At 37.2% G+C, this 24,211-nt stretch overlaps 1 protein-coding gene and 2 non-coding genes across 3 annotated transcripts; all 3 read left to right on the plus strand.

Annotated features, from left to right (window-relative positions):
• Positions 1 to 450: 450 nt before the first annotated feature.
• Positions 451 to 13,787, plus strand: btbd9 (BTB (POZ) domain containing 9). Its single transcript, XM_067421385.1, has 11 exons — positions 451 to 637; positions 1,713 to 1,924; positions 2,778 to 3,141; positions 3,229 to 3,496; positions 4,445 to 4,667; positions 9,084 to 9,203; positions 11,059 to 11,168; positions 11,259 to 11,448; positions 12,796 to 12,903; positions 13,012 to 13,090; positions 13,314 to 13,787. The coding sequence occupies exons 2-11, from the start codon at positions 1,740 to 1,742 to the stop codon at positions 13,470 to 13,472; spliced, it is 1,806 nt and encodes a 601-aa protein (XP_067277486.1). The 5' UTR covers positions 451 to 637; positions 1,713 to 1,739; the 3' UTR covers positions 13,473 to 13,787.
• Positions 13,788 to 18,648: 4,861 nt separating this feature from the next.
• Positions 18,649 to 18,721, plus strand: trnav-aac (transfer RNA valine (anticodon AAC)). Its single transcript has one exon. It is a non-coding gene; the product is annotated as a tRNA-Val (tRNA).
• Positions 18,722 to 19,197: 476 nt separating this feature from the next.
• trnav-cac (transfer RNA valine (anticodon CAC)) lies at positions 19,198 to 19,270 on the plus strand. The gene has a single exon. It is a non-coding gene; the product is annotated as a tRNA-Val (tRNA).
• Positions 19,271 to 24,211: the final 4,941 nt, after the last annotated feature.

Consider the following 24,211-nt stretch of genomic DNA (forward strand, 5'->3'; position numbering starts at 1 on the left):
ATGTCAGTTTTTATCACATTTCATTGTGACAATACTCATCGACTTTCATATCATTGTTTTTTTTCTTCCTACTATGGAAGTCAGTGGGGCCCATTAACCCTTTTGTTACTCATATATTCTTACAATTTGTGTTCAGCAGAAGAAAAAAAAACTCATACAGGTGTGGAACAGCATGAGGGGATAGTAAACGGAGTAAATGACGACAGAATTTTCATTTTTGGGTGAACTATCCCTTTAAAAAAAACTACACAACCCCCTGCAAAACAGCTAAACTAAAATTAAAATGAAACGGAAACGGAAAATATAAAAACAGAAGTATAATAGTATCTCAATGATATTAAAACACCACTGGTATAAATAAATAACTCGAATGTGTCATGCTCCGGAGAAAGGAAGACATTATATCCCTCCGCCCACTAGAGGCGCTCCAACGTTTACGCGTAACCTACGTGGGCCTTAAAAACATCCGGTAGGTGTTTTGCTAAGAAACGAATGGATTTGTGGCTCGTTACAAATTTTGTTGCATATTAGCGTAATAATTGATATATATTTAACGTATATCCACTGGAGTCAAGAGAGCGTTGTTGCCTTCTAGGTCTGCTGTAGGTGGAGACAAACTACATCTGAATCGGTGTTGGTGAGTGGAAGCTTACAGACGAAGATGATAACGTCACATTTGCTCTAATGTAACCGTGCTATATTTCATTGTTTTAACCAAAAAACTGGCATTTATTATTGCATGTTTGAGTATTGCTTGTGTTTTTATTGTTCATGCGATTGACACCAAATGTTCTGTTATGTTTATAACCGCGGAGAAACAGTAATTTGGTGACATATTAAACATTTGTTACTGCTGAGATATATAGTCATGATTTTACTGGATATTCCTTTCCTATAATACATAATTACTATTTAATGATGCTCAGAGCATTTATACGTTATTATTTATTCCTCTCACAGTGGTTTTATTGAAGGCCATTAGGAGTTTCAAATTGTTTTTAATTATTTATTAAACTATATTTTAACATTTTGACCATTTAAATTGTAGAAATTGTAGAGTGTTTTAAAGACAAACCATCTATGGTTTGTCTTTAAAACACTCTACAATTTCTGGTTTCACAGACAGGGCTTAGGCTAAACTAGAATTAGGCCTTAGTTCAATTAGGGCATTTAAGTTACTTTTATAAATGTTCCTTAGAAAAAAAACATTACTGATGTGCATTATAATTGCACTGATGTATTTTAAGATATGTCAGTGCTAGTTGCTTTCAGTTAAAAACATCTCAAGGAAATCCCGGACACTATACAGAAGATATCAAATACATTTTATTAGTTTTATTAGCTAATAATCTTTTTATAAGCAATGTTTCAGTCTCATGACCTTCAGGCATATCGATAACTTTTTCGATATCGATATAGTGTGCAGGATTAGCAGTCTGCAGCGTTTCCTTTAACCTGTGAGATTTTTGGATCCTCTTTCCTACCCAATCATCTATTACCAACAGGTGTATGTTAGTAATTTTCTATTAGTTAAAACATCGCAAACATGCACATTTGTCTGGGACTAGATGTACAGTATGGAAAAACTGGACAGGGAGAGGACAGGGAGAAAAAACAACATGTATTAAGACATATGATGTGCAGAGTAGGAATGATTCATCCATATACTGATACATTGACAAATTCAAATGTTTATGTTGTTTATGATTCAGATGTGAAGGTGTTCCCCTGCTGTGGTCATGAGTGACAGTCATCCTCTGCGGCCGATGAGCTCTGCGTCTGAGATCGACCACCTCCATCTCCTTTCAGAGCAGCTCGGCGCTTTAGTTCCTGGGGAAGAGTACAGCGATGTCACCTTTGTGGTGGAAGAGAAGCACTTTCCTGCACACAGAGTCATTCTAGCGGCCCGCTGCCAGTATTTCAGGTGGCTCTTTATTAGATGTTGCTCATCTATTGGGCATTTCTTAAGATCAATTATTTATGATATGAAATTAATTAATTTTGTACCACAGGGTCATTCTATGCATACCTTTCCATTTTTAAAGTTTTTGTAAGATTCTAAACATTCAGATAAATATTGTGTGATGAGGTCATTTGTTAATAAATTGCAATGTGTCATCTGAAGCTTAACTAAAACATTTTGGTTTACAATAAGGTTCAATTGTTAGCATTAGTTAACTACATTAGAAATAACAATGGGAAATACATAATCGTAGTTAATTTTAAAGTGAATGTTTAAAATCAAAAGTTATCTGATGATATTATTGAAAGAGATAGTTCATCCAAAAATGAAAATTTTCATTATTCATTTTTGAAACACAAATTAAGATATTTTTAATCAAATCTGAGAGCTGTCTGTCCCGTCATTGACAGCTGTCCAACTACCAATTTGACGCTTCAAAAAGTTCATAAAGAGATTATAAAACTAATACGTATGAATTGAGCGGTTTAGTCCACACTCTCTGACTGCTTTCAGCCATAAGCAACTCTGCAGAAGACAATAGTGTCAATATTCCGCTTAATTCTGATTTTCGTTCATTCAATCCAGTTCCATAACAGTGCCAATGTTTTAAAATCCATCAATAAAGAAACAACTTCAGCTATAAAGCAGCTCTACAGAAGACAGTGGTCTCATTATCCAGCTCAATTTATATTCAGTGCTGAGTCAGTTCAGTACAAAAACTCATTAAGAAAATAGGCTTTGTAACCTAACCTTTTTAAAGTTCTACTTTCAACTCAGCTTTATTTTTTCTTTGTCTTGCTTTTCAACTCTTCAGGGCTTTGCTGTACGGAGGGCTGAGAGAGTCCCAGGCCCAGGCAGAGGTTCGGCTGGAGGAAACGCGTGCCGAGGCGTTTTCCATGTTATTGCGGTATCTGTACACTGGCCGAGCCACCCTGAGTGAAGCCAAGGAAGAGACATTGTTAGATTTCCTGGGACTGGCGCACCGCTATGGCCTCCAACCATTAGAGGGTTCCATATGCGAGTTCCTCCGCACTTTATTGAGCACGCGAAACGTCTGTCTGGTGTTTGATGTGGCTAGTCTGTACTGTCTGTACGGGCTGGCTGAGGCCTGCATGGCCTACATGGACCGCAACGCCACTGAAGTCTTGAAGTCAGACGGCTTTCTCACCCTTTCAAAGGTGAGTGATAGAAGATTTGACAATTTTAATACATGATAATTAAGATTAGTATGTAATATGGCTGTTTCTTATGTTCGCTCTCTGCAGTCTGCACTGTTGACCGTTGTGAGGAGAGATTCCTTTGCTGCGAGCGAAAGAGAGATCTTTCAGGCCCTCTGCCGCTGGTGTCACCACAACGGCGATGGCCCAGAGGCAAAGGAAGTGATGTCATCAGTCCGACTGCCCCTGATGACCCTCTCTGAAATGCTGAATGTGGTTCGTCCCTCGGGCCTCCTCAGCCCAGATGATCTACTAGATGCCATACAGACCCGCTCAGAGAGCAGGGACATGGACCTCAACTACCGTGGCATGCTCAGTCCGTTTACTTCTATCTGCTTATAAGTCTATAGATGCATGAACACTTAAGCTGCTTTTCCACCGTTGGGCCAAGCTGTTTTCGTTGCTTAACCGCTCCATTCCGTGCCGATCCGGCCCAGCCTGTACGGATATGGTTTCGTTAACGGAGCTGATAACAGAGCTCTTTGGAATGTAATACTAATGCGTCAGTTGTTGTCTTGGTAATGCAGGAGTTTACAGCTTACCGTTCTTAGAACTGTTGAGCCCGACTGTGGAAAAGCAGCTTTAGATTATGAAAGGAAACGTGTCACATCATGACAAATCAAAATTTTCTTTACTTTTTATTTATTTTATATATTACTTTCTTATTTTAAAACACTATAATTTATACATTATTATTATTATTATTGCATTTTAATATCATTAGAGAGTCAACTTGTTGACAAGTTCATTTGTAATATTTATTGAATTATAAAGAAATTATAATTCATATTAAGTGTAATTGTATTTAATTAATTAAATTCATTGCTAATACTTACGTTTGTGGTGTTTCCAGCAAAATTATGTTACTTTCTTGAGTATGATGTCATTAAGAACCTTCTGGCTTTTATAAGTTAAAGAGATTTCACAAAAGACAAATTTGATAGAGAAACAAAAATGGTCTTCATGGCCTGTTAAATTTGATGGTCATGTAAAACTGAATTACTATCATGTTTGTTGCAGAAAATCTTTACTTACGTTATGAAATGTATAATATGGTCCAATTATTCAGTAGCTAACAGTCTCTGGTGCTAATGCTTGAGAATTAAAGTTATTATTTGTGTATTTTGCTTAATGCAAAGTATAACTGGAAACATTTTTCTGGAAAATTGATTTGTGTGCCCACCTTTTACATCATTGACATGTAAAGTATGGAAAATGTTTCAGTTTTGACTAAAATGTGTGTCTGGTTTGTTTGGTGTTGTAGTCCCAGAGGAGAACATTGCCACTATGAAGCATGGCGCTGTGGTGGTGAAGGGTGAGCTGAAGTCTGCTCTCCTGGATGGAGACACGCAGAACTATGATCTGGACCATGGCTTCTCGAGACACCCCATAGAAGAAGAGGGACGAGCTGCTGGCATTCAGGTCCGCTTGGGTCAACCCTCCATTGTCAACCACATACGTCTACTGCTGTGGGACAAGGACAGCAGGTAATGCAACATTAAAGGGACAGTTCACACAAATTTTAATTCTGCCATCATTTGTTCACTATTGTGTCAAGTCACTTTTATTTATATAGCGCTTTATACAGTACAGATTGTTTCAAAGCAACTTTACAGTGATAAACAGGAAGATAATGATTCAGTGTTGCAAACAGAATACTGCTTAAAGCAGCTTTAAAACGACAATAGTAAACAGCCATTATTCAGTTGTAATCAATTCAGTGCTGATTGATTTCAGTTCAATAACTGTAAGATATATAAAATGAGTTAAATTCAGGTATAAAGCAGCTCTGTAGAAATGTCATCAGTGATATTAGATGACAGTGATGTCAGGGCTCGACATTAAGCCTGCTCGACATTCATATGCTTGTCGATTAAATCTGTCATTCACTTCTCTGAGTAAAAATTAGCTTTTCTGCATTTTAATTTTTTTTGTAAATATAATTTGATTTGAAGCAATATTCTCACAGAATCAGCTTTGATATATATACAAATCTGCATTTTTGTGATATTTTTACCTTTTTTAAAGGGAACTTTTCCCTAATCTTATTAAATGTAGACCATGCTTTTATTTAATTTTCTTAAATGTAATTAATTTAAATTAGAATAAGACACTATAGGTCTGTTACCAATCAAATTTAATAATTAACACTGAAAAATGTTGAGATTGTTTTAAATATTTTTGAATATAAAAATTAGAAATGTTGGAAAACATGTTTAAACATGAAACTAAACGGCTAGTAGGTGGTGGAAGTTGACCATCTTAATGATTGGGTCATTGAGTCGATTCATTGAAACGGCTCATTCATTCAAGAAAGAGGCTTTTACGAATAGGTCATTGAATCTTTTGATTTATTCAAAACCCTGAATCATTCAGTAACACACTGTTGCTGTGAGATGTTATGTTTCTGCTGTGAACTTTGTCTGTAACTATTTTTGTTGCTGAAATAGAGCAAAAACAGTCAATATTGTATCTGAAATGTAAGTGACATAATGTTAGTTAATTGTTTATGGAACTGTCATATGAAATCAGTGTCATTTTCAGTCATTATGGTTTTCAGGAAAACAGCACTTTTGGTTGTGAGATGTTGCTTAACCGTATCATATGTTATACATATTAAAAACTCCACAATTTGTAATTTTAACCCTGTATGTTTCTCTGTGTGGGCAGTGCTCTTTTGTTTTTGTCTCCTTAAGAGGCAGCACGACCGTCAGTTCATTATATATTATATTATTGTCCACTATCGATCGCCACTTAAGCCGGGTGCAAACTGTGCGATTTTGGCCACGATTTGGCCGTCTGGGACAAATTTAGCAAATCCTAAAAGATTCCTCTGATCCTAGGCTAAAATCTGACGTCTTTTGTCGTTAATCTGACATGTTCACCGGCAGCCGATTAATGAGCGCTGCGATCACATTTTACCTCAGACGAAATTCTGGCAGTGTCAGAAGATTTGGCACATAATCCTGCAGTGTGACTTCTCCTACGACGACAGTCAAATATCTCAGTTCTTCAAGACAAACTATGACCAAAACGAGTGCTAGAGATTTCTTTGTAGCCAGCATTTCAGTCCCGCGTGTGATGCAGCTTGCTGTCACCGAGCGCATCATTCATTGATGATATACAACTCCGGGTGAGTTTTCTTGTGCGCGTCCGTTTCTAGCGCGCCTTCACTATCGTGCAGTCTGACATTAATGCCAACTGAGATCTTACAGTGTGACATGGCTTACATCGGGATCATGTTCATACAGTCTGACAAGGGACATTCGCAAAGGATTTTGAAAAATCGCACAGTGTGCAGGACCCATTACACTGGTGATTGCCCAATTATTTTTTGTTATTGACGTTTTCAGGCTACTTGTCCAGTCTGGCAAGTAAAATTCTTTCACTTTGCCCCTTCAAACAATTCACTTGTCCCGGGTAAGCGTTAATGTCGAGCCCTGGTTATCATCATCCAGCTAAGTTAGGTTCTCATCCAATAGTGTCAGTGCAGTCAAATCAGTAATATTGCTTAATATAAAGTGCCCCATACTAAGCAAGCCCAAGGTGACAGTGCCAAGGAACCCAAACTCCATCAGGGGACAGAAAGAACCTTTGGAGAAACCAGGCTCAGTCGTGGAGCCAACTGTACTCTGGCCAACAAATGTGCGATTATGATTCAGGCTGCATCACTAGTCAGAAGTTAGATTGTGGGTTGCTAGCATTTAAAATATTTCATTTAGTTCCTTCTGCTTGAAGACCAGATTCATCACGCTGGTATGGAGACGAAGCTGACCATAGGGGTCTGTGCAGAGGACTTGCCTGGTTCTTATGGGCTTTGGTGTGGATCTGTTCCGATGGCGGTCGTGTCAACGAGGTCTTCACAGGGGATTGTTCTAGTTGACACAGTCTCTGCTGACATTCAGGGCTGCTTTGAGGTCGTGTATAGGTCCAGGTCCACCATCTGATCTGGATAAGACCCGGATCCGGATGACTACGGTAACCGCGGGATAAGGATCAGTACTATTAATAATAGATTTTATTTATAACGCACTTTTCATTCCAAAGAATCTCAAAGTGCAAATTAGCATAGATGCCATTCTTCTTGCATTGTGACAAGTACAAATGGTGTTTATAGGAAGTGTTCCGACTGACCTAATTCACGCAGCCTAACAATCCTTTAGCGGATTCGAATTATAGAAATGTGATCATGTGTTATGTGTTTGTCAGGTTAAAAAGTTGTTTTTTAAGTCTGGACTTAAACTGACAGTGTGTCTGCTTCCCGAACAAGGCTAGGAAGGCTGTTTCAGATTTTGGGTGCTAAATAGGAAAAGTTTAATAGGGAGCCAAATGCATTGTTGACAGAACCAGGCTAATATGGCCATATTTCCTGATTCCTGGTTTTAGTAAGAACTCGAGTTGCTACATTTTGGATCAGCTTGAGTTAGTTTATTAAGCATGCAGGGCAACCACCTAGTAGAGCATTACAATAATCTAGCCTTTGGGTCATGAACTATCTTTTCTGCATTTGTCATTGAGAGAATATGTTGTAAATATGTTTACAGATACTATAAATGTGCCTTTGAAATGAAAGAGTCAAAGAGCTTACCCAGGTTCCTAACTGACTGCAAAAACTTGACAGAGCAGCCGTCAAATGTAACAGTATTTTAGGTTATTACGTTTGGAGGTGTTTGGTCCAAAAAATAAAACTCTTTTTTTTTTTTTTTTTTTTTTTAGAATTAAGTAGTAGGAAATTACTAGTCATCCCATTTTTTTAATGCATTCTGCTAATTTGGTGAATAGGTATGTTTCATCAGGGTACGAACAATAAATAAAGTATCTTCACCGTAACAGTGAAAAACTCCATGCTTCCTAATAATATCTCCCTAGGGTAGCATGTACAGAGTGAAAAGCAGCGGTCCTGGCACTGAGCCTACCAATACTCCCTACTGAACGTGTGATCAATATGACACCTTTTCATTTACTGCTACAAATTGATAACGATCAGATGTATGAGTTTTCAACCATGCTAATGCAATTCCGTTAATGACAGCATCATTTTCAAGTCTATTCAAAAGAATGTTGTGGTCGATAGTATCAAATGCAGCACTAAGATCCAGGAACACTAACAGAGAGATATCATGATCTCATGTAAAGAGCAAATCAAGAGCAGTCTCAGTACTAAGATAAGTTCTAAATCCTGTCTGCAAATACTTGCAGATACCATTTTTTTCTAAGAAGGAACAGTTCTCCATACCCACAGAATACTGCCCTTTTAAGTATTTTTGACAGAAAAGGGAGATTAGAGATCGGTCTGTGATAACTAATTCTCTAGGATTCAATTGTTGTTGTTTTTTAAATGAGGTTTATTAACAGCCAGATTAAGCGTTTTTGATACGTATTCTAATGACAAGGATGAATTAATAACATTAAGAAGAGGATCTATGACTTATGGAAGCAGTATAGCGTCTAAAATGCATGTTAATTTTGATGATTTAACAAGTTTACACAATTCTTTCTCATGTAGTAACGAATGAATGGAATTCATTCAGCAGCAACGTCTGATGTGATATCATTCCAAACTCAAAAGGAGATTGTCCGCCATTGTCTTATTGATATAGGCTAAGTTCACACTTTCAGGTTTTGGGATTGACATTCGCATTACTTACAGGTTTGAGTATCAAAATGTTCGTTCACAAAGCAACTTCCAGTAGTGTCTTGAATACTGTCTTTATGAGCATGCAGTGGTATTCTTTTACCAGTAACCATAGCGACAGTGACAAAGATTACACAGTAGACACACATTTGTGCATTGCAGAGTGCCTCTCTCGCAATCTGTGACTGACAGACAGCTATTTATCCGGTCCAGTTAACTCATAATATGCTCTATATGCTGCATTTTGATGGCTCTCTTATGTCTGCAGGTCTTACTCGTACTATGTCGAGGTGTCTATGGATGAGCTGGACTGGGTGCGTGTGGTGGATCACTCCAAGTTCCTGTGCCGCTCCTGGCAGCATCTCTTTTTCCCAGCACGAGTTTGCAGGTAGAACTCAATACACAGCAACAGCTGGACAGATAATCAAAATCTGATTTGGGAAACATTGTTTATCTTTAAACATTTGCACATCAGCTCATTCCTCAGAGAGTCTGAGAGCAGTTTGTTTAAAGATTCAGTCTCTCAATTTCATTCTGTGAGCCTGCTCTGCTCTGAGTGGTTAGACGGCCCAAATGATATGAATAGTATCGATGGCACAGATTTACTGTATCAGTTCAAGTGCGAGTCCTTTTGAAGTGCACGCAAAATGGATTTGCAGCGCAGAAACCAGTCTTCTCGACATGTTGACATCACAAGTAAAGACCATAGACGGGCAAATGTTTTAAATTTTTTCGTGGGTATGTAACAGGAAGTGAGATTTGCTGATGACTTTTTTAGGCAGTTCAGAGTCAATTCATTCTTTTAGGAGACAAATGACTTTATTTGTTGTGCATTTTCAATTTTAAAACTTTGCAGACATTTACCGGTACATTCACAATAAGCTGTATTACACACAGCATGAAAGGTAATATTCAGAAAGCATAATAGGGGCACTTTCGTTTATTTAAATGGGTGATGAATTGAGAAATCAACTTTCCCTTGAGCTTTTGATATATAAAAGTTCATGATAATATAAGATTATCCTGTAAGTTTCAGAGCTAATAACTTCCTTTTTAGTCAAAGAAAAGCTTTTATAGACACCAGGCCCGGAAAACGATCATGAGCTTCATTCTAACGTCTTATCCAGTAGCATCGCCCACCAACTCATGGAGCTTATTGGCTTGCTAGCCTGCGCTGTCAGCAGAAATTCTTTCTTGATGTGTGTGTGTGTGCGTGCGTGCGTGTGCGCAACAAAGATTGGGACACACAAGAAAGCTGAAATAAAATACGAAATGTGTTAACAAAATAGAACTATACAGAAAAACAGTATCAAATGTAACAGTGTATTTAATCAAACTATCTGAGAACTATCAGCCAGTTAAGGGCGGAGCCAGCCAACCATCCTCCTTAGCCTGGGGAAACCCCACTTAACACAGGAGTCATCACAGCCACCCACACGCACCCGGCCATCCATGTGATGTAAAAGAAAACGTGATATACTGTAGACCAGCCCACATTCTTCCATTGCTCCGTGGTCCAGTTCTGCTTGTGTATTACTTGTGTTTGATAAACTGTCTTTATCAAACAAACACAATGATTTATTTCTCATCCACCCGCGATTGTATCACATGGCCCACGGCCGCATGATCGGTCGATAAAAGTACGAACTACACACACACACACGCACACACAAGTTGCAGTTGCCGCTTTCAAAATAATCTCTCCCTCATGTGAACTGAACTGACAGGGGCTAGATATGACAGCGGAGCTGAAGCTCATTAAATATGCAAATCTTATCCAATCCTAGCCGTGGGCGTTTACTTCCAAGTCTCCAGTTCGACACGCCCATCAGAACCGTTCAAGAGACAGCCTCAAAAACAGTGTAGAAAATAGCCTATTACTTATTAGTTATGTTTTTGAATGTAAAAAACACATGAACGTCATTAGTTGACCTCAGACAACAGTATAAAAAAAGAAAAAAGCCAGTTCATGACACCTTTAACAAAAGAAAAAAATCATACTATTCTTTTAAACAGTAGGTTTATGTTATGAACAATATATTCCAGAATGAGTTTATTGTATAATGCTTACATGCTGAACGAACTTTATACATGGTGTACAATGTATTATATTAATGTTTTTAGGGTAATTTGTCGTAAGTCAGTCAAATACGAAAGTTTTTTTCCATTAAATTTGCTAAATTGTGACATTGTATATTTGCCAACTGACTGTCTGTGAACACTGCTTTTATTTGTGAATTCAGGTTTATCCGTGTTGTGGGGACACATAACACTGTCAACAAAGTGTTTCACTTGGTGGCTCTGGAGTGCATGTACACACAGCGACCTTTCACCCTGGAGAGAGGCCTAATAGGTAATGTAGTTTTCCTAATTTCAGTGGTTATTCAGGAAGTAACACTTACAACAGCTCAGTTACTAAAACTCATCCCACGTCTCCCTGCAGTTCCCACAGAGAACGTGGCGACCGTGCAGGCATGTGCTAGTGTGGTAGAGGGTGTGAGTCGCAGCAGAAACGCCCTGCTGAACGGGGACACCAACCACTATGACTGGGATTCGGGATACACCTGTCACCAGCTGGGCTCTGGAGCCATTGTTATCCAGCTCGCTCAGCCGTACATGCTGGGCTCAATCCGGTATGAGAGCTTATGTTACAGGTTAAAAAAGCCATGTTATGCCCTTTAAAGGATTAGTTAACTTTAAAATGAAAGTGGGGGGTGGGGGTGAGATCGGCGAAGCCCCAAAGTGCAACAACGCTATATGTCGGCACGCTGACCGCTTCAAGTTTGGGAAATTTCACTGCCCATACAATAACTGCGAATTTCAACACACTACTAATGCAACTCAACCAGGCTTCGCCCCTTTATTTTGCATATGCCTTAGGTGGGAATTATTTAAATAAGGAATTTTATGACGTGTTCATTCCCGAAGAAACTCAAGACTAAAAACTCAAGGCGTTTCAGGGACATTGCAGAGCTTTTTCATGCTCAAACGGCAACTTTACACACTAAAGAAAGTTGAACATGTAATAAAAGCGTAGGTCAATTATGTCCTCTTTAAAGGTTATAAATCTGACATGATTTAGGATGGATTTCTTCTGTGGAAAGTAGATGTTTAGATGAAAGTGAATGTTTGGGAAACCCATACTCAGAATTTGTCCTCTGCTTTTAACCCATCCAAGTTAGTTCGCACACATAACGAGAAATGAGTAGTGAACACACTACTCACAGAGGAAACATTTCAAACCGTGGGCACACACACCCAGCTATGGCGCCCAGGGAACAAATTGGGAGTTTAGTGTCTTGCTAAAAGGGACTTCAGTCATTTCCTTCAGTGATTGAGATTCGAACCCACGACATTTAGGTTACCAATCTGACTCTCTAACCATCAGGCCACGACTAGATGGGGATAAATTAAACATCACTCAAAAAATTACATAAAAGTAGTCCATATGACTTGTGCAGTGTTACAAGTTTTCTGAACCCGTACAATAGCATTATTAAAATGCAAAAATGTTAACATAGACTGAATAGGAAATTGACAGTGTTGTAAATGCATATCAGCAGAAGTGTGTCTTTTATAATGTTATTCTAAACTAATAACAAAAGTTGGTTTATAGTCATTATTCTCATTACAGGTGAACTTGTTTTTAATGTAGCCTGGCTTGTATTTTATTTTACTTTGTACAAAAATCTTGATATCTAGAAACTGTGTAGAGGAAATTGTAATTTAAACATTTAGCATTTTAACACATCCTTTTTTAAAGTACTTTGTGCGTGGCTTCCATTTAGTCTCTTGCGTTGCAAGTGCCTAACTATAACTATAGCTTTTGCTTTACAAATGTATGACTTGAAATAATCTTGTGTTTCTGAATTAGAGACATTCCTTCAAGTTGTATTTAACATTCATTCGTTAAAATCTTTGTCTCACTCTTTAGTTTAGACTGTGACAGTCTTTAGATTGACGCTGTGAAATCTGTGTAGGTTGCTATTGTGGGACTGTGATGAGAGGAGCTATAGCTATTACGTTGAGCTGTCCACAAACCAGCAACATTGGGTGAGGGTCGTAGACAACACAAAAGTGGCATGCAGGTCAGTGAATGCTGTTTTTCTTTTTTTTATAACCTCATTATTTGCTTGCATTATAATTATGTCTATAACCACCTCAGAGTTTACATAAGTTGCATGTACTTCTTACAGGTCGTGGCAGACTTTGACATTTGACACACAGCCTGCATCCTTTATTCGTATTGTGGGAACTCACAACACTGCTAATGAGGTGAGCGATCTCTGCAGACTCACAGGATGTGTTTCTGTGACTCCTAGCATCATATTAATGCTGCATTCATCAGATTACATTGAGATAATATGGTGAATTTTTCATCATATTAATTGCATCATATTGCAGAACAAAATATACATGCAGTATTTGTCAAAAGAATCACATTTTTTATTAAATTCTACAGGCCTAATGATTTTTTTTCTCATGCTGTCTCCACTAGGTTTTTCACTGCGTTCACTTCGAGTGCCCTGCGCAGGTTGATGCCATTGTTAAAGAAGGAAGTCCTGGACCAGACCAGCCCAAACCAGAATCCAGCTCCCATAACTCCCATTCACAGGGCCTGACGCCCCAAAAACCCTCCACCTCTCCACACGCATAGACTGTGGATGTTTATGATGAGACACACTTGAGATGTTCAGGTTGTGTTTTCAAGGTTATGTGCTGCTAAACAAAGAATTCTTTATATTTATATTGAGAAAATACTTGAGCTGATTAAAACATGATGGTGAGTATAACAATTACTGTCAAATGCACTTATTTTATTATGTTCGGATAACTACAAAAACCATAATAATAAGTATTACTGGGTTTTGCAATACTCTCTCGTTTATTAGATATCTTAAAAGTGTTTATCGTAGATGAAGTGAACGATGTCCTGTTTAAAATCAAAAATAAAAATCACCATGAAACGATAGTTGTGATAGTCTTTCCTTCTCTATTGTGACATACACTCACCTAAAGGATTATTAGGAACACCATACTAATACTGTGTTTGACGCTCTTTTGGCTTCAGAATTGCCTTAATTCTACGTGGCATTGATTCAACAAGGGACTTCCACCACATCCCAAAGATGCTCTATTGGGTTGTGATCTGGTGACTGGGGGCCATTTTAGTACAGTGAACTCATTGTCATGTTCAAGAAACCAATTTGAAATGAATCATTATCACACATCAACACAGCAAAAAACTAAAAATTAAATCCCCCTCACACACAGTGCAAAAAACCTCATTAAAACACCACTGTAATATAAAGGTTCCCAAATCCTGCATCTCTTTAAAGTATTTAAACTCCACTGAGATCCTGGATCTAATCAATGCTTTAAACACCAGTACACTATCTTGACCATGCATACTTTTAATCCTATTTTTCCTTGACATGTATATTGCCATCTTTGCCTGGCCAACCATAAAATTAATCAACTGCCATTTGAGTCTTTGATTACGGTTATATCCTGCTCCAAAAATGAAACCCAAAGATGTAAAACTTTCCTTAAAACCCACAAACAAGTTCCCTAATAATACAAAAAGTGGTTTAAGCCTGATACATTCCAGGAAACAATGATAAATTGTTTCTCTTAACCCACAAAAGACACAACCTTCATTGACCTCAGGGTTAATGATTGAGACAAAAGAGTTAACAGCAACAGCCCCCTTCAGGATTCTCCACTGCAGATCTCCTGATTTAAGGAGATAAGACCCTCCAATATGGTTTAACTTCATTTCCAACATCAAATTTCTCTCTCCAAACATTATCCATTCTCCCACACAATACTGACTTGTACAATATTTTAACAAAACATTTATACATCAGTTTTCCACTTAATTCGTCCAGTGGTAAGTCCTGAAGCCCACTTAAGTTTAGCAAACAGCCAGACATCTCCTTTAAATCTGGTGTAATCAGATGCTTGGGAAAAGGGTCTCCCGTATCAGGAAGTAAAGTTCCTTCCTCATATCTTTCAAGAAGTGACCCCTCCTCTACTGTCAGTCTCTTCCTCCATAACTCCATGATAGCTGATGTTTGTTGCATGGATTTTTGTCCTAATAAAGATGCCACAGCCATCATGTCTTTCAGTTCAGATCCGGCCACTTTAAATATGTGACGTAGTTTTACAGTCTGGGTGTCACACAACCTCTGAGAAAGATTCAGCACTTGGTCTGTTATGTCCAAACGAGCCCCCTTAACTAGAGGCTCCTCCAACAGCCAAAACAGAGAGTCAACATTTTCGGTTCTTTTCACATTGAAAGATTGCCAAACTTTGAACAAGCCACGATAAAATGAAGATAGTCCATTCAAGTGGAGCTTTTTGGTATCTGTGAGGAACAAAGCAGTATCTAGTCCAAGTCCATCCACTCTGTGAAGAATGTTATTTGCAACTTCTCTCCATACCACATCCACAGAGCCTGTTAACAGCTTCTGGATGAACTGTAACCGGAACGTTGCATATCTGCTTGATAGAGACATCAAACCTTGTCCTCCCTCCAAAAAACACTTTTGTACAGTTTAATCAAAGATCTTTGCAGGTGCCCTTCTCCCTTTCTCTTCCTGGAATCTCCCAAATACTCCCCAACACTTTCACCACAGTTACTTACTTCATTAATTGGCTATCTTGTTCTCTTTGTAAGGGTGGCCGACTGGTCTACATCAAAAACATTCTTGGATTGTCCCACAAAGGTTTTTTTTGGCCATATTATTTTTATCAAGAGAAGAACACATCAAAGGCCACGTGAACCAAAAGAGCAACTTACTATCAGCGCAGATGGCAACTGCAAGCAACTTCAGATAGAATCCCATTCTTTCCTGTGTGACTTCTCTCAGTCATGTAGGCCTTGAGGCCACAAAACACTTCTAAGCAAATTAATTCTACAATAGTTTTCTATAGGATAAATAAAATACTTCAACAGTGACAGGTTGTCCCCCTTCCCGCCAGTAAATGCGTCATTAGAGAAGAGATGTTGCTGCATGTGGAAAGGGAAGTGTATTGTTTTTGGTTATTATTTTACATTGTGCACTTTTAATGTACCTATAGTGTAGGCTACTTACCCACTAATGAGTAGCGTATGGTAACTTCATGGGCTAAGCTAAGGCATAGAGGTAAATTCTGGGTTCGTACCTGTGTGATTACTACAGCAAGTACATATTTTCCTTTGAAACAGGAATGTAAAATAAAGTGCTACCTTGTTTTTTTATTTTTTGTTTATTCCTGCTTCCTGGCTATCTGTAACCCCCTTAGTTTGGTATACCAAATAAGAACCAATTTTGGGATGCTCACAAATGAAAAATGTGCTGAATTTTCTTGTAATGCAAGCTCTACGGTTAGAATTGCCTGGTGATGGTGAGAAACAGAAACAGATGGCGAGTGTGAACGAGACTGTTTAGTCAGATCACATATTAACATGCTTCATTCTCTGGGGAGATTTAATAAATACTGAGTTTCAATCAGACATGGAAGGGTGAGTGACACCATAATACCACCTTCATTAAGCAGCCATGAACAGACACACAATATCAAACTTCCTCGCAGCAATCAAGAGACTTCCCCAAGGGCTGGAGGGTGATGGAGACTGACAGACCGACAGTGTGATGTTAAGTTGAAATGAAAACTAGGATGCCATGCCAGTAACAAACCTACAATATCTAAATGATCAAAACTTTGCTCTTGTACATGCCTTCTGCTGTCTGATTGATAGTTTAATTCTAAATGTGTCCACGTCAGGATATACGTTTTTTACAATGAAATCTTTATTTTATGAAGTAAACAAAAATAACACATTGTTAATAATATTTCAAGATTAACATTGAGTGAAGCGACTTTATTACCTATCCTTTTTTTTTTTAAATATATTTTCTTTTAAGAAAAATGTTAAAATGTATCAAATATAATAGAACTGACTTTTGTGGAATGTTTATTTGTACATATCTCAAACATTGCATTACATTATGTTTCACCCCCATAATAAAAACTACAGAGCTTGGGTCATAAAATTAAGCCTTTATATATCATCTATACATTCCCCTGGTTTCACAGACAAGGCTTTAGACAAGGCTTTAGCCAAGGCTGAACCATAGTCCTGTTGTATATAATTATTATTATGGCTTGATTCAAATATAATACAAAACATAAAGCACATATACAAACTTTTATTTATAACAAAGACAAATAAGTTGTTTCAGACAATCCGCTGTTTTGAAGATATATAAAAATGTAATGGTATTTAAAAAAATAATTTTAAAGTATATATTACTTGAATTGTAATTAAAAACCGTCACTTTAAAAACAACAATAAAAACGGGGGGGGGGGGGGGGGGGGGGGGAAGAGAAAAGAAAAAAACGCGTCAGCGTATAGAGTGCGAATCGTTCACATCAAAAACACGCAGTAACAGCACGACGTTGTTGATTGACGTTGATGAACGAACGAAACTTCCCGGATGTCAAGTTGACAGAAGGGTCGTTTGCCCTCACCGTCAAAAACCATGAACAAAATCACACCAGATAAAAGGTAATATGACACACACTAAATATACGTATTTGCTTGCAGGATAAAAATGTTTTGTGTCGAGTAATTGTCGACCGTGCTTCGAATGACATAAAACCGCCAAAATATCAAGAGGCTTATTCACATGCGTTGCCAGTCCTGTTCTGAGTGCTAAATACAGTTATGTTCATACATAATTCGCTTATGGAAAAAATGAAAAACACACTCTATAATCAGTAACTTAAATCTGAGATCGAGTTCGGTTGGTTTGTGCTGTGTGTGTAGGCCTATGTGTGAATTGAACCGTATAGTCGACAAGCGCGCGCTTCGCGGGTCATCATTTGCTAACGTTATCATTTAGAAACACCTGGTAAGATTTTTTTTGACCGATCATCTGATAATGTTAATTATTGCTTTAATTCGGTATTTCATTTCATGTTTCCTTTTAAATGCTTAGATCGGCGGCAGAAAATCTTAAATAAGAATATTTGAGAAAATAAATAGCAAGTTAGTTCGTAAGATTACCAGATTACCGTACAGATTACTGTAATGTATTATTTTCAAAGCGACTGACTTGACTGGAGTTCAGGTATTTTAAATTACGTTAGCCAAATATATTAAGCCTACTTAGTAGTTCATACAATGCTGAATAAATCCGTAGTTTTTGTTATATTTGGACCAAAATGTATTTTTGATGCTTCAAGAGATTCTAACAAACTAACTGATGTCACATATGGACTACTTTGATAATGTTTTTATTCCCTTTCTAGGGTGAGTCATTAATGACATCAATTTGATTTTTGGGTGAACTAACCCTTTAATTCCTTCATCAATGTCGTACTGGGAAAAAGTAAATGAATGATTTGGCGAGTTATCCATCACTTGTTTGTATATAGCGTGTACAACAGTTTGCTTTGCCTATTGCTTTGCTAGACGTGATTGGCAAACGGTTTGCCAGAATATACCCTGAACCACTAGGGGGTGCTTAACAAACGTCCAAGGGGGCCTTAAGATGATTTAAAATAAGACAAAAACAAGCTTAAAATAAGATATAACAACAAAGAATCAATTTATTTAGTATTTGGTTGTATTATCCTTCTGGTTATGCCAAGCTGTAAAATATTTTTTTAATATATATTAAGACAGTGCAAAATGCCACACATTCATGTTCATTTTTTCCTGTACGTATTCACATACACAGATATATATATAAAGCCAGCCACTGTGTGTTTTGAAGTAGGATTCTGGAGTTTATGGTATCATCATTATGGTATCATGATGCCTATTGCTTGTTATGTCAGTTTCCGTAGTGTAGTGGTTATCACGTTCGCCTAACACGCGAAAGGTCCCCGGTTCGAAACCGGGCGGAAACAATTATTGTTATTATTACATTTATTCGATTTTTGTTACAGGCAAAGTTGGTCACTAAGTTCACAATGTTACATTTTTCAAGTGTATTTATCTTTTAGACAAACAGCCTATGATATCATGTTTGTAGCGATTTAAAGACAATGATTATCATTGGGCACATATTTTTAATTTCTTGCCTCAGACTCATTAAAGAAGTATTGCTGAATGTTGTTTTCTCAAATCAGAGATGACATGAGTATTTTTTAATATTTTTCAACAGAAGAAAGCCTTTTGAGAAGTAATGGGAACAGGATCATCCGTGGTGAAAAGTGCCAAATGACGCATGCGTCTATTAGTTGTAAATTGCAGATGAATAGCCTCAAAAATTCGTTTTTTCTAATAGAACAAAAATTAAAAAATACTGTTATTGTTTCGATTTTATTTAGCACATTATATTTAAAACAATTTCTCCATATGTTCTGGATTGATCAACATGTAGGTTTCCGTAGTGTAGTGGTTATCACGTTCGCCTCACACGCGAAAGGTCCCCGGTTCGAAACCGGGCGGAAACAGTATTTTGAGACTATTAAGTGTGTTTTATAACCCTAAATTATTTTGTCCTCTCTCATCTTCTTGTACAACATTCTTGAAAATATTTTTGATTTTCACATGCCTGTAAACTAATTAAAGGATTTTTGGGGGTTTAGAATGATTGTTAATCCTCCACAAGATGGCGCAATAGAATCAGTAATTTTACATAGTCGTGCACTCATCAGCAGTCTGGTTCTTACACCATGTTCATCTTTTTTAGACAAAACGGTGATTCTTGAATACATAGTGGGCTTGACCTTCCCAACCTCTGTCTCACGCTCTCACTGCTCTTTATTATCTCTGCACTCCTTTTTAAAAATCTCTATCATTCTTTCTTCCAATTCCATTTGCTGAAGGTTTTCCTCTATATTCCCTTTGATCTTTTTCATCCTCTTCCCATGCCCTTTTGAAGCTCTAGTAAGACTCGACCCGTCAGCTGCAGTCAAATTCACGTGACCAGACGTGGACGTGTTCTGTCCATCTCCATTTGCTTTTTCCTCTTCTTAGTATTTGCAAGATGAGAAAACCAGCCTCTGTGACTGCTGCAACTCTCTTGTTCGTCTTCTGTAGTTTCTGGCAGTTTAGAGTAGCTTTGATCAATGGGTGTTAAAGCGGCCCACCCCGATGGTAGCTGGTTCGTCTTCACTTGTACACTGTGCCATGGAGGCTGAAGCCTGTTTATTCACACCAATGGGACAGAGTGGCTCAGTGTGCCAGCAAAACCCAATATATCATTAGGGGCCAAGTAGTGTAGGTTTGAATCATTAACACATTTGAATGTAATGAATTTGATGGCAAGGATGCCACATGGAAAATGATGCTTAGATGTTTTAACATTAAATTTGTCGTTTTTTCCCTACTGTGAAACAGCTTCTCGAAACAAAAACAAAAGTTGGGCGTGACTTAATTTTGTCCGTCCGTCCGTCAGTTTGTCTGTCTGTCTGTTTTTTTGTTGTTGTTTTTTTAAAAGAAATTACTGTTTTATTCAGCAAGGATGAATTAAATTGATCAAAAGTGACAGTAAAGACTTTTACCTTCTTACAAAAGATATCTGTTTCCAATAAATGCTGTTTTTTTGCGCTTTCATGGTTTCCACAAAAATATTAAGCAGCACAACTGTATTTAACATTGAAAATAATAATAAGAAATGTTTTTTGAGCAAGAAATCAGTTATGGCTAGATCTCAGACTAACAGTTTTCCTAGTAGACTGTTCATGTTTATTAAAGCCGTTAGTTGATTAGTCAGAGGAGAAATACCAAACCATAATAATGAGTAGGGCTGCCACGATTCCTCGATTAAAATTTGAGTACTCGATTTAATTTTCAAAATTTCAGCTAAAATACCGGAAGTGGCTACATGAACTGCACTATTAGACCGTTTTTTTTAAGGTTGCAAAACGTATTAAAATAATTAAAAAAACCACACTATAGCTCATTTTCCAAGTCCTTTAGAGTTAAACAGTTGAGTTTTACCGTTTTTAAATCCTTTCAGCTGATCTCTGTATCTGGCAGTAGCACTTTTAGCATAGCTTAGCATACATCATTGAATCGGATTAGACCATTAGCATCGCGCTCAGAAATGACCAAAGACTTCATTTTTTCAAAGATAATATTTTTCCTATTTAAAACATGACCAACGGAAAAGTAAAAGTTTTTATACCTATATAGATAGGAACTATTCTCTCATTCCTGCGTAAGAATCACGTAACGTTGCTGCTGTACCATGGGTGCAATGACCCAATGCCTGAAAGTAGTCCTCAGATAGGTAACATCCAATGCAACCGGCACTAAGTTTGTGTAGTTGCAGATAATGCAGAGTTGCACCCGGCAAATCAGGTAGTGGATTTACCTGTGCGAATAGCCATGGTTGCTGTGTGTCGTAAAGGGCTGTGATAGTAAATTGAAGGTGTATTCTACCATCATGTTTCACAGAATACCAACGAAAAACAAGGAACAAAAGAATTAGTGGTTGGCTGCTCTGAAACAGATATTCATAGAAAATAAATGTTAAAAATTTTGCGAGCGAACACAAAGTTCGGGAAAACATTTGCATTCCTAGTAACGTTCTCCTGGGAATGCAATGTGCACCATTTAATCAGATTTGAAAGGTAACTTTAATAAACCTATGCCAACACAGGAGAATACATCAGTATGTTTCTAAATATGCAAACTGTTCATCGCAATTTCAAAATAAATGTTTAAACCCTCGCTCTGAGTTTGCATGTTTATGTCTGTGGCATATATTACAGTGGCGTTAGCATTTCTATCATAAAGAAGTGGCCAAAAATTAAAGATTAAGTAAACATTTGAATTATATGTCGTTTGACCATTATTAGACAAGGATTTCATCTGCTGTAAAGTTAAACACCCTCTGTAGGCATTTATTATATATAATGTACTTAAGCTGATTGTTTATATTATGTATTTTAACAGTATTCTTTGGATTTGGATTTTAAGTTAAACATGACGTGCAGTTAGTGCGCTGTTTATTATCTTCCACAATCGGCACAAACACTTTAACATTTGCCTAATATTAACGTTAACTTTTTGTGGTCTTATCCTCTCGAAATCTTTTTCTGCCCAACATATTACCTCATGGTCCAGCTGTGCCTGATCTGTCACTGTGTGAGTTTGCCACTTCCTGTTGTTGTTTTTTTGCGACTACCCGACTAAAATTTAGTTGACCAGGCCTATTCTAGCCGACTATTAGGATGCAGGCCTAAAACCAGCATAGGATCATGAGACACTGAGGACTAGAGTAATGTGATCTTTTGCATCACAATAATAAATTACATTTGAAAATATCTTAAAATAAAAAACAGCTGTTTTTCAGTATTTCTTTGGTGTGTTAAACCTTTAAACAATTTGAAAAAGTACTTATTTGTGCACTTGTTCTAGTTAAGTTAGAATAAACACTAAGAGGGGCAAATTGCTAAACCTCAAACACTGCACGCAGCTTCATAACACTTTACTTTAGACATTACATTTCTGCAACAAGAGTCCAATCCAGTTATAACCAGATTAATGTTCTTATAAGATGGATGCTTTCTGTTATCCTATCCACAACCCTATAAACACAGAAACACTGCTAGCGCACTGTCAATAAAGCTCTCGCTCTTTCTTGGGAAGGAATTAAAGGATAAGAGAAGCACTCGTTTATGGAAAGACATGCACACATAAAGATTTCCCATTAAATCCATGGCTGTTTGTATCTTAAATATCCCTCCTCTTAAATTGGCCCTCATGAATCAAGCAGCTGTATTGACTTACTTGTTTCTAGAGCATCACATGTTACTTTTTAATTTTAATTTTGCTATTATGGTATCTATCGTTCATTCAATCATTCTGTCTATCATTCCATCTATTGTTTTGGGGGGTGCGTTTCCCGTACAACGACGTGACTCACTGCTTAACTACCATAGTACACTGCATAGTTGAAGAAATCCACTAGACAGTCATGACTCTTTCCCGATTGTTGCGAATCTGTCATTCAACCTCGTTGGTTAAAGGACAACTCCGGCGAATTTTTACGTTTATCTTTATCGTTATATCTTTGTGAGTACAGTCTATTGAAAAAAACAAACCGGATTCGTCTGGTTCGTTTTTTTTTCTATAGACTGTACTGTACTCACAAAGGTAAAACGATCAAGAGAAGCGTAAAAATTCGCCGGAGTTGTCCTTTAATGATTTCATGCAGGTGGTGGAGTAATAACTGCTTTTAATGAATTAGTTTGAGATCAAATTTATGCTAGATTTTTTTTGCTGTAAATGCTGGACATGGCATCTGAGGACTAATTCTTATTTTTCTCAGATATTTTGTTTTATTTCCAGTAGGTCTGGACCAGAATATTTGAATATTCATTCGATGGGTTGGTACTCGATTTTTTAAATTTGTGATTTGAATAATCACACTTGGGTCAATGATGAATAAGGTTTTTAAAAGTGTAAAAAAAAATATAATGGTGATGTAATTCATTTTGAAACCAAGTGTTTACAATAAGATTATGTGGTTTTTCCTATCAATTTACACAGCTTTTGTCTTTTCTTTTTTTTATAAGATAGAGAAATTTTTCACCAAAAAAGTCATTTGGTTTAACCATGAATAGATTTTAAATTATTAATTTGCAGATAATTATTCATGAACAAACCTGATTTGTCATGTTGAGATAATATATAGTGTGTAACATGGAAGAAATATAAAATAATATTATCACTGATCTTATAAATGTAATTTTATTTGACTACTCTAAACCCTCCAATATATTCAAGTAAAACATTGCACAGGAAAATGAGAAAAGGGGAAATGTAGAAAAAAAAAACCTAATTTCATTGATAATATATATCATATATAAATAAATATTTATATAAAATGTAATGATATTAAAGTAATTCAAACTTTAAAGCATTTAATTAATATAGGTCTTGCCAAAAGGTTGCTAGGGTACTCTGATTGGTTGATAGGGAGTGGCTTGGCAGCTGCCAATGATGATACTCCAAAGGCGCTTGCTGGGCCATAGAGGGCCACTGTCATGCTTAGCTCCAACCCCAAATAAACTCACCTGAACCAGCTAATCATTTGTTGCGTCCAAATTCGTCTACTTATACTACATCCTAAAAGTATGTACTCCTTATTGTGAAGAAAAAGTAGATATCTTTGAGTGTGTCACTGAAGAGTATGTAAGTTTTGGGACATACTAATTTGTCATCTTTAACGGACAGCTCTGTCGCTTAGTTGGGTATCCTTTTAGTGTATAAACTGCCCTGTCAATCATCGTCACAGTTCAAATCCTCCACTTTCAATTTAATTTAACTAATTATTGGAGAGTCGCACACTGATCTGTCAGTTGTGGGTCTTTAATGCAGAGACTCTTTCCTCATGTGTTTGCAGTTTAAATATATAATGATGCATGCTAAATTTAATG

This window comes from Pseudorasbora parva, chromosome 17, assembly GCF_024679245.1.
Source record: "Pseudorasbora parva isolate DD20220531a chromosome 17, ASM2467924v1, whole genome shotgun sequence".
In the NCBI taxonomy this organism is placed as follows: domain Eukaryota; kingdom Metazoa; phylum Chordata; class Actinopteri; order Cypriniformes; family Gobionidae; genus Pseudorasbora; species Pseudorasbora parva.

Bases quoted from the DNA above. Each gene is read 5' to 3' on its own strand.
- btbd9 (XM_067421385.1), top strand. From the start codon at position 1,740: ATGAGTGACAGTCATCCTCTGCGGCCGATGAGCTCTGCGTCTGAGATC. The intron at 1,925-2,777 runs GTGGCTCTTTAT...TCAACTCTTCAG, and splicing joins GCCCGCTGCCAGTATTTCAG to GGCTTTGCTGTACGGAGGGC. The intron at 11,449-12,795 runs GTATGAGAGCTT...AAATCTGTGTAG, and splicing joins TACATGCTGGGCTCAATCCG to GTTGCTATTGTGGGACTGTG.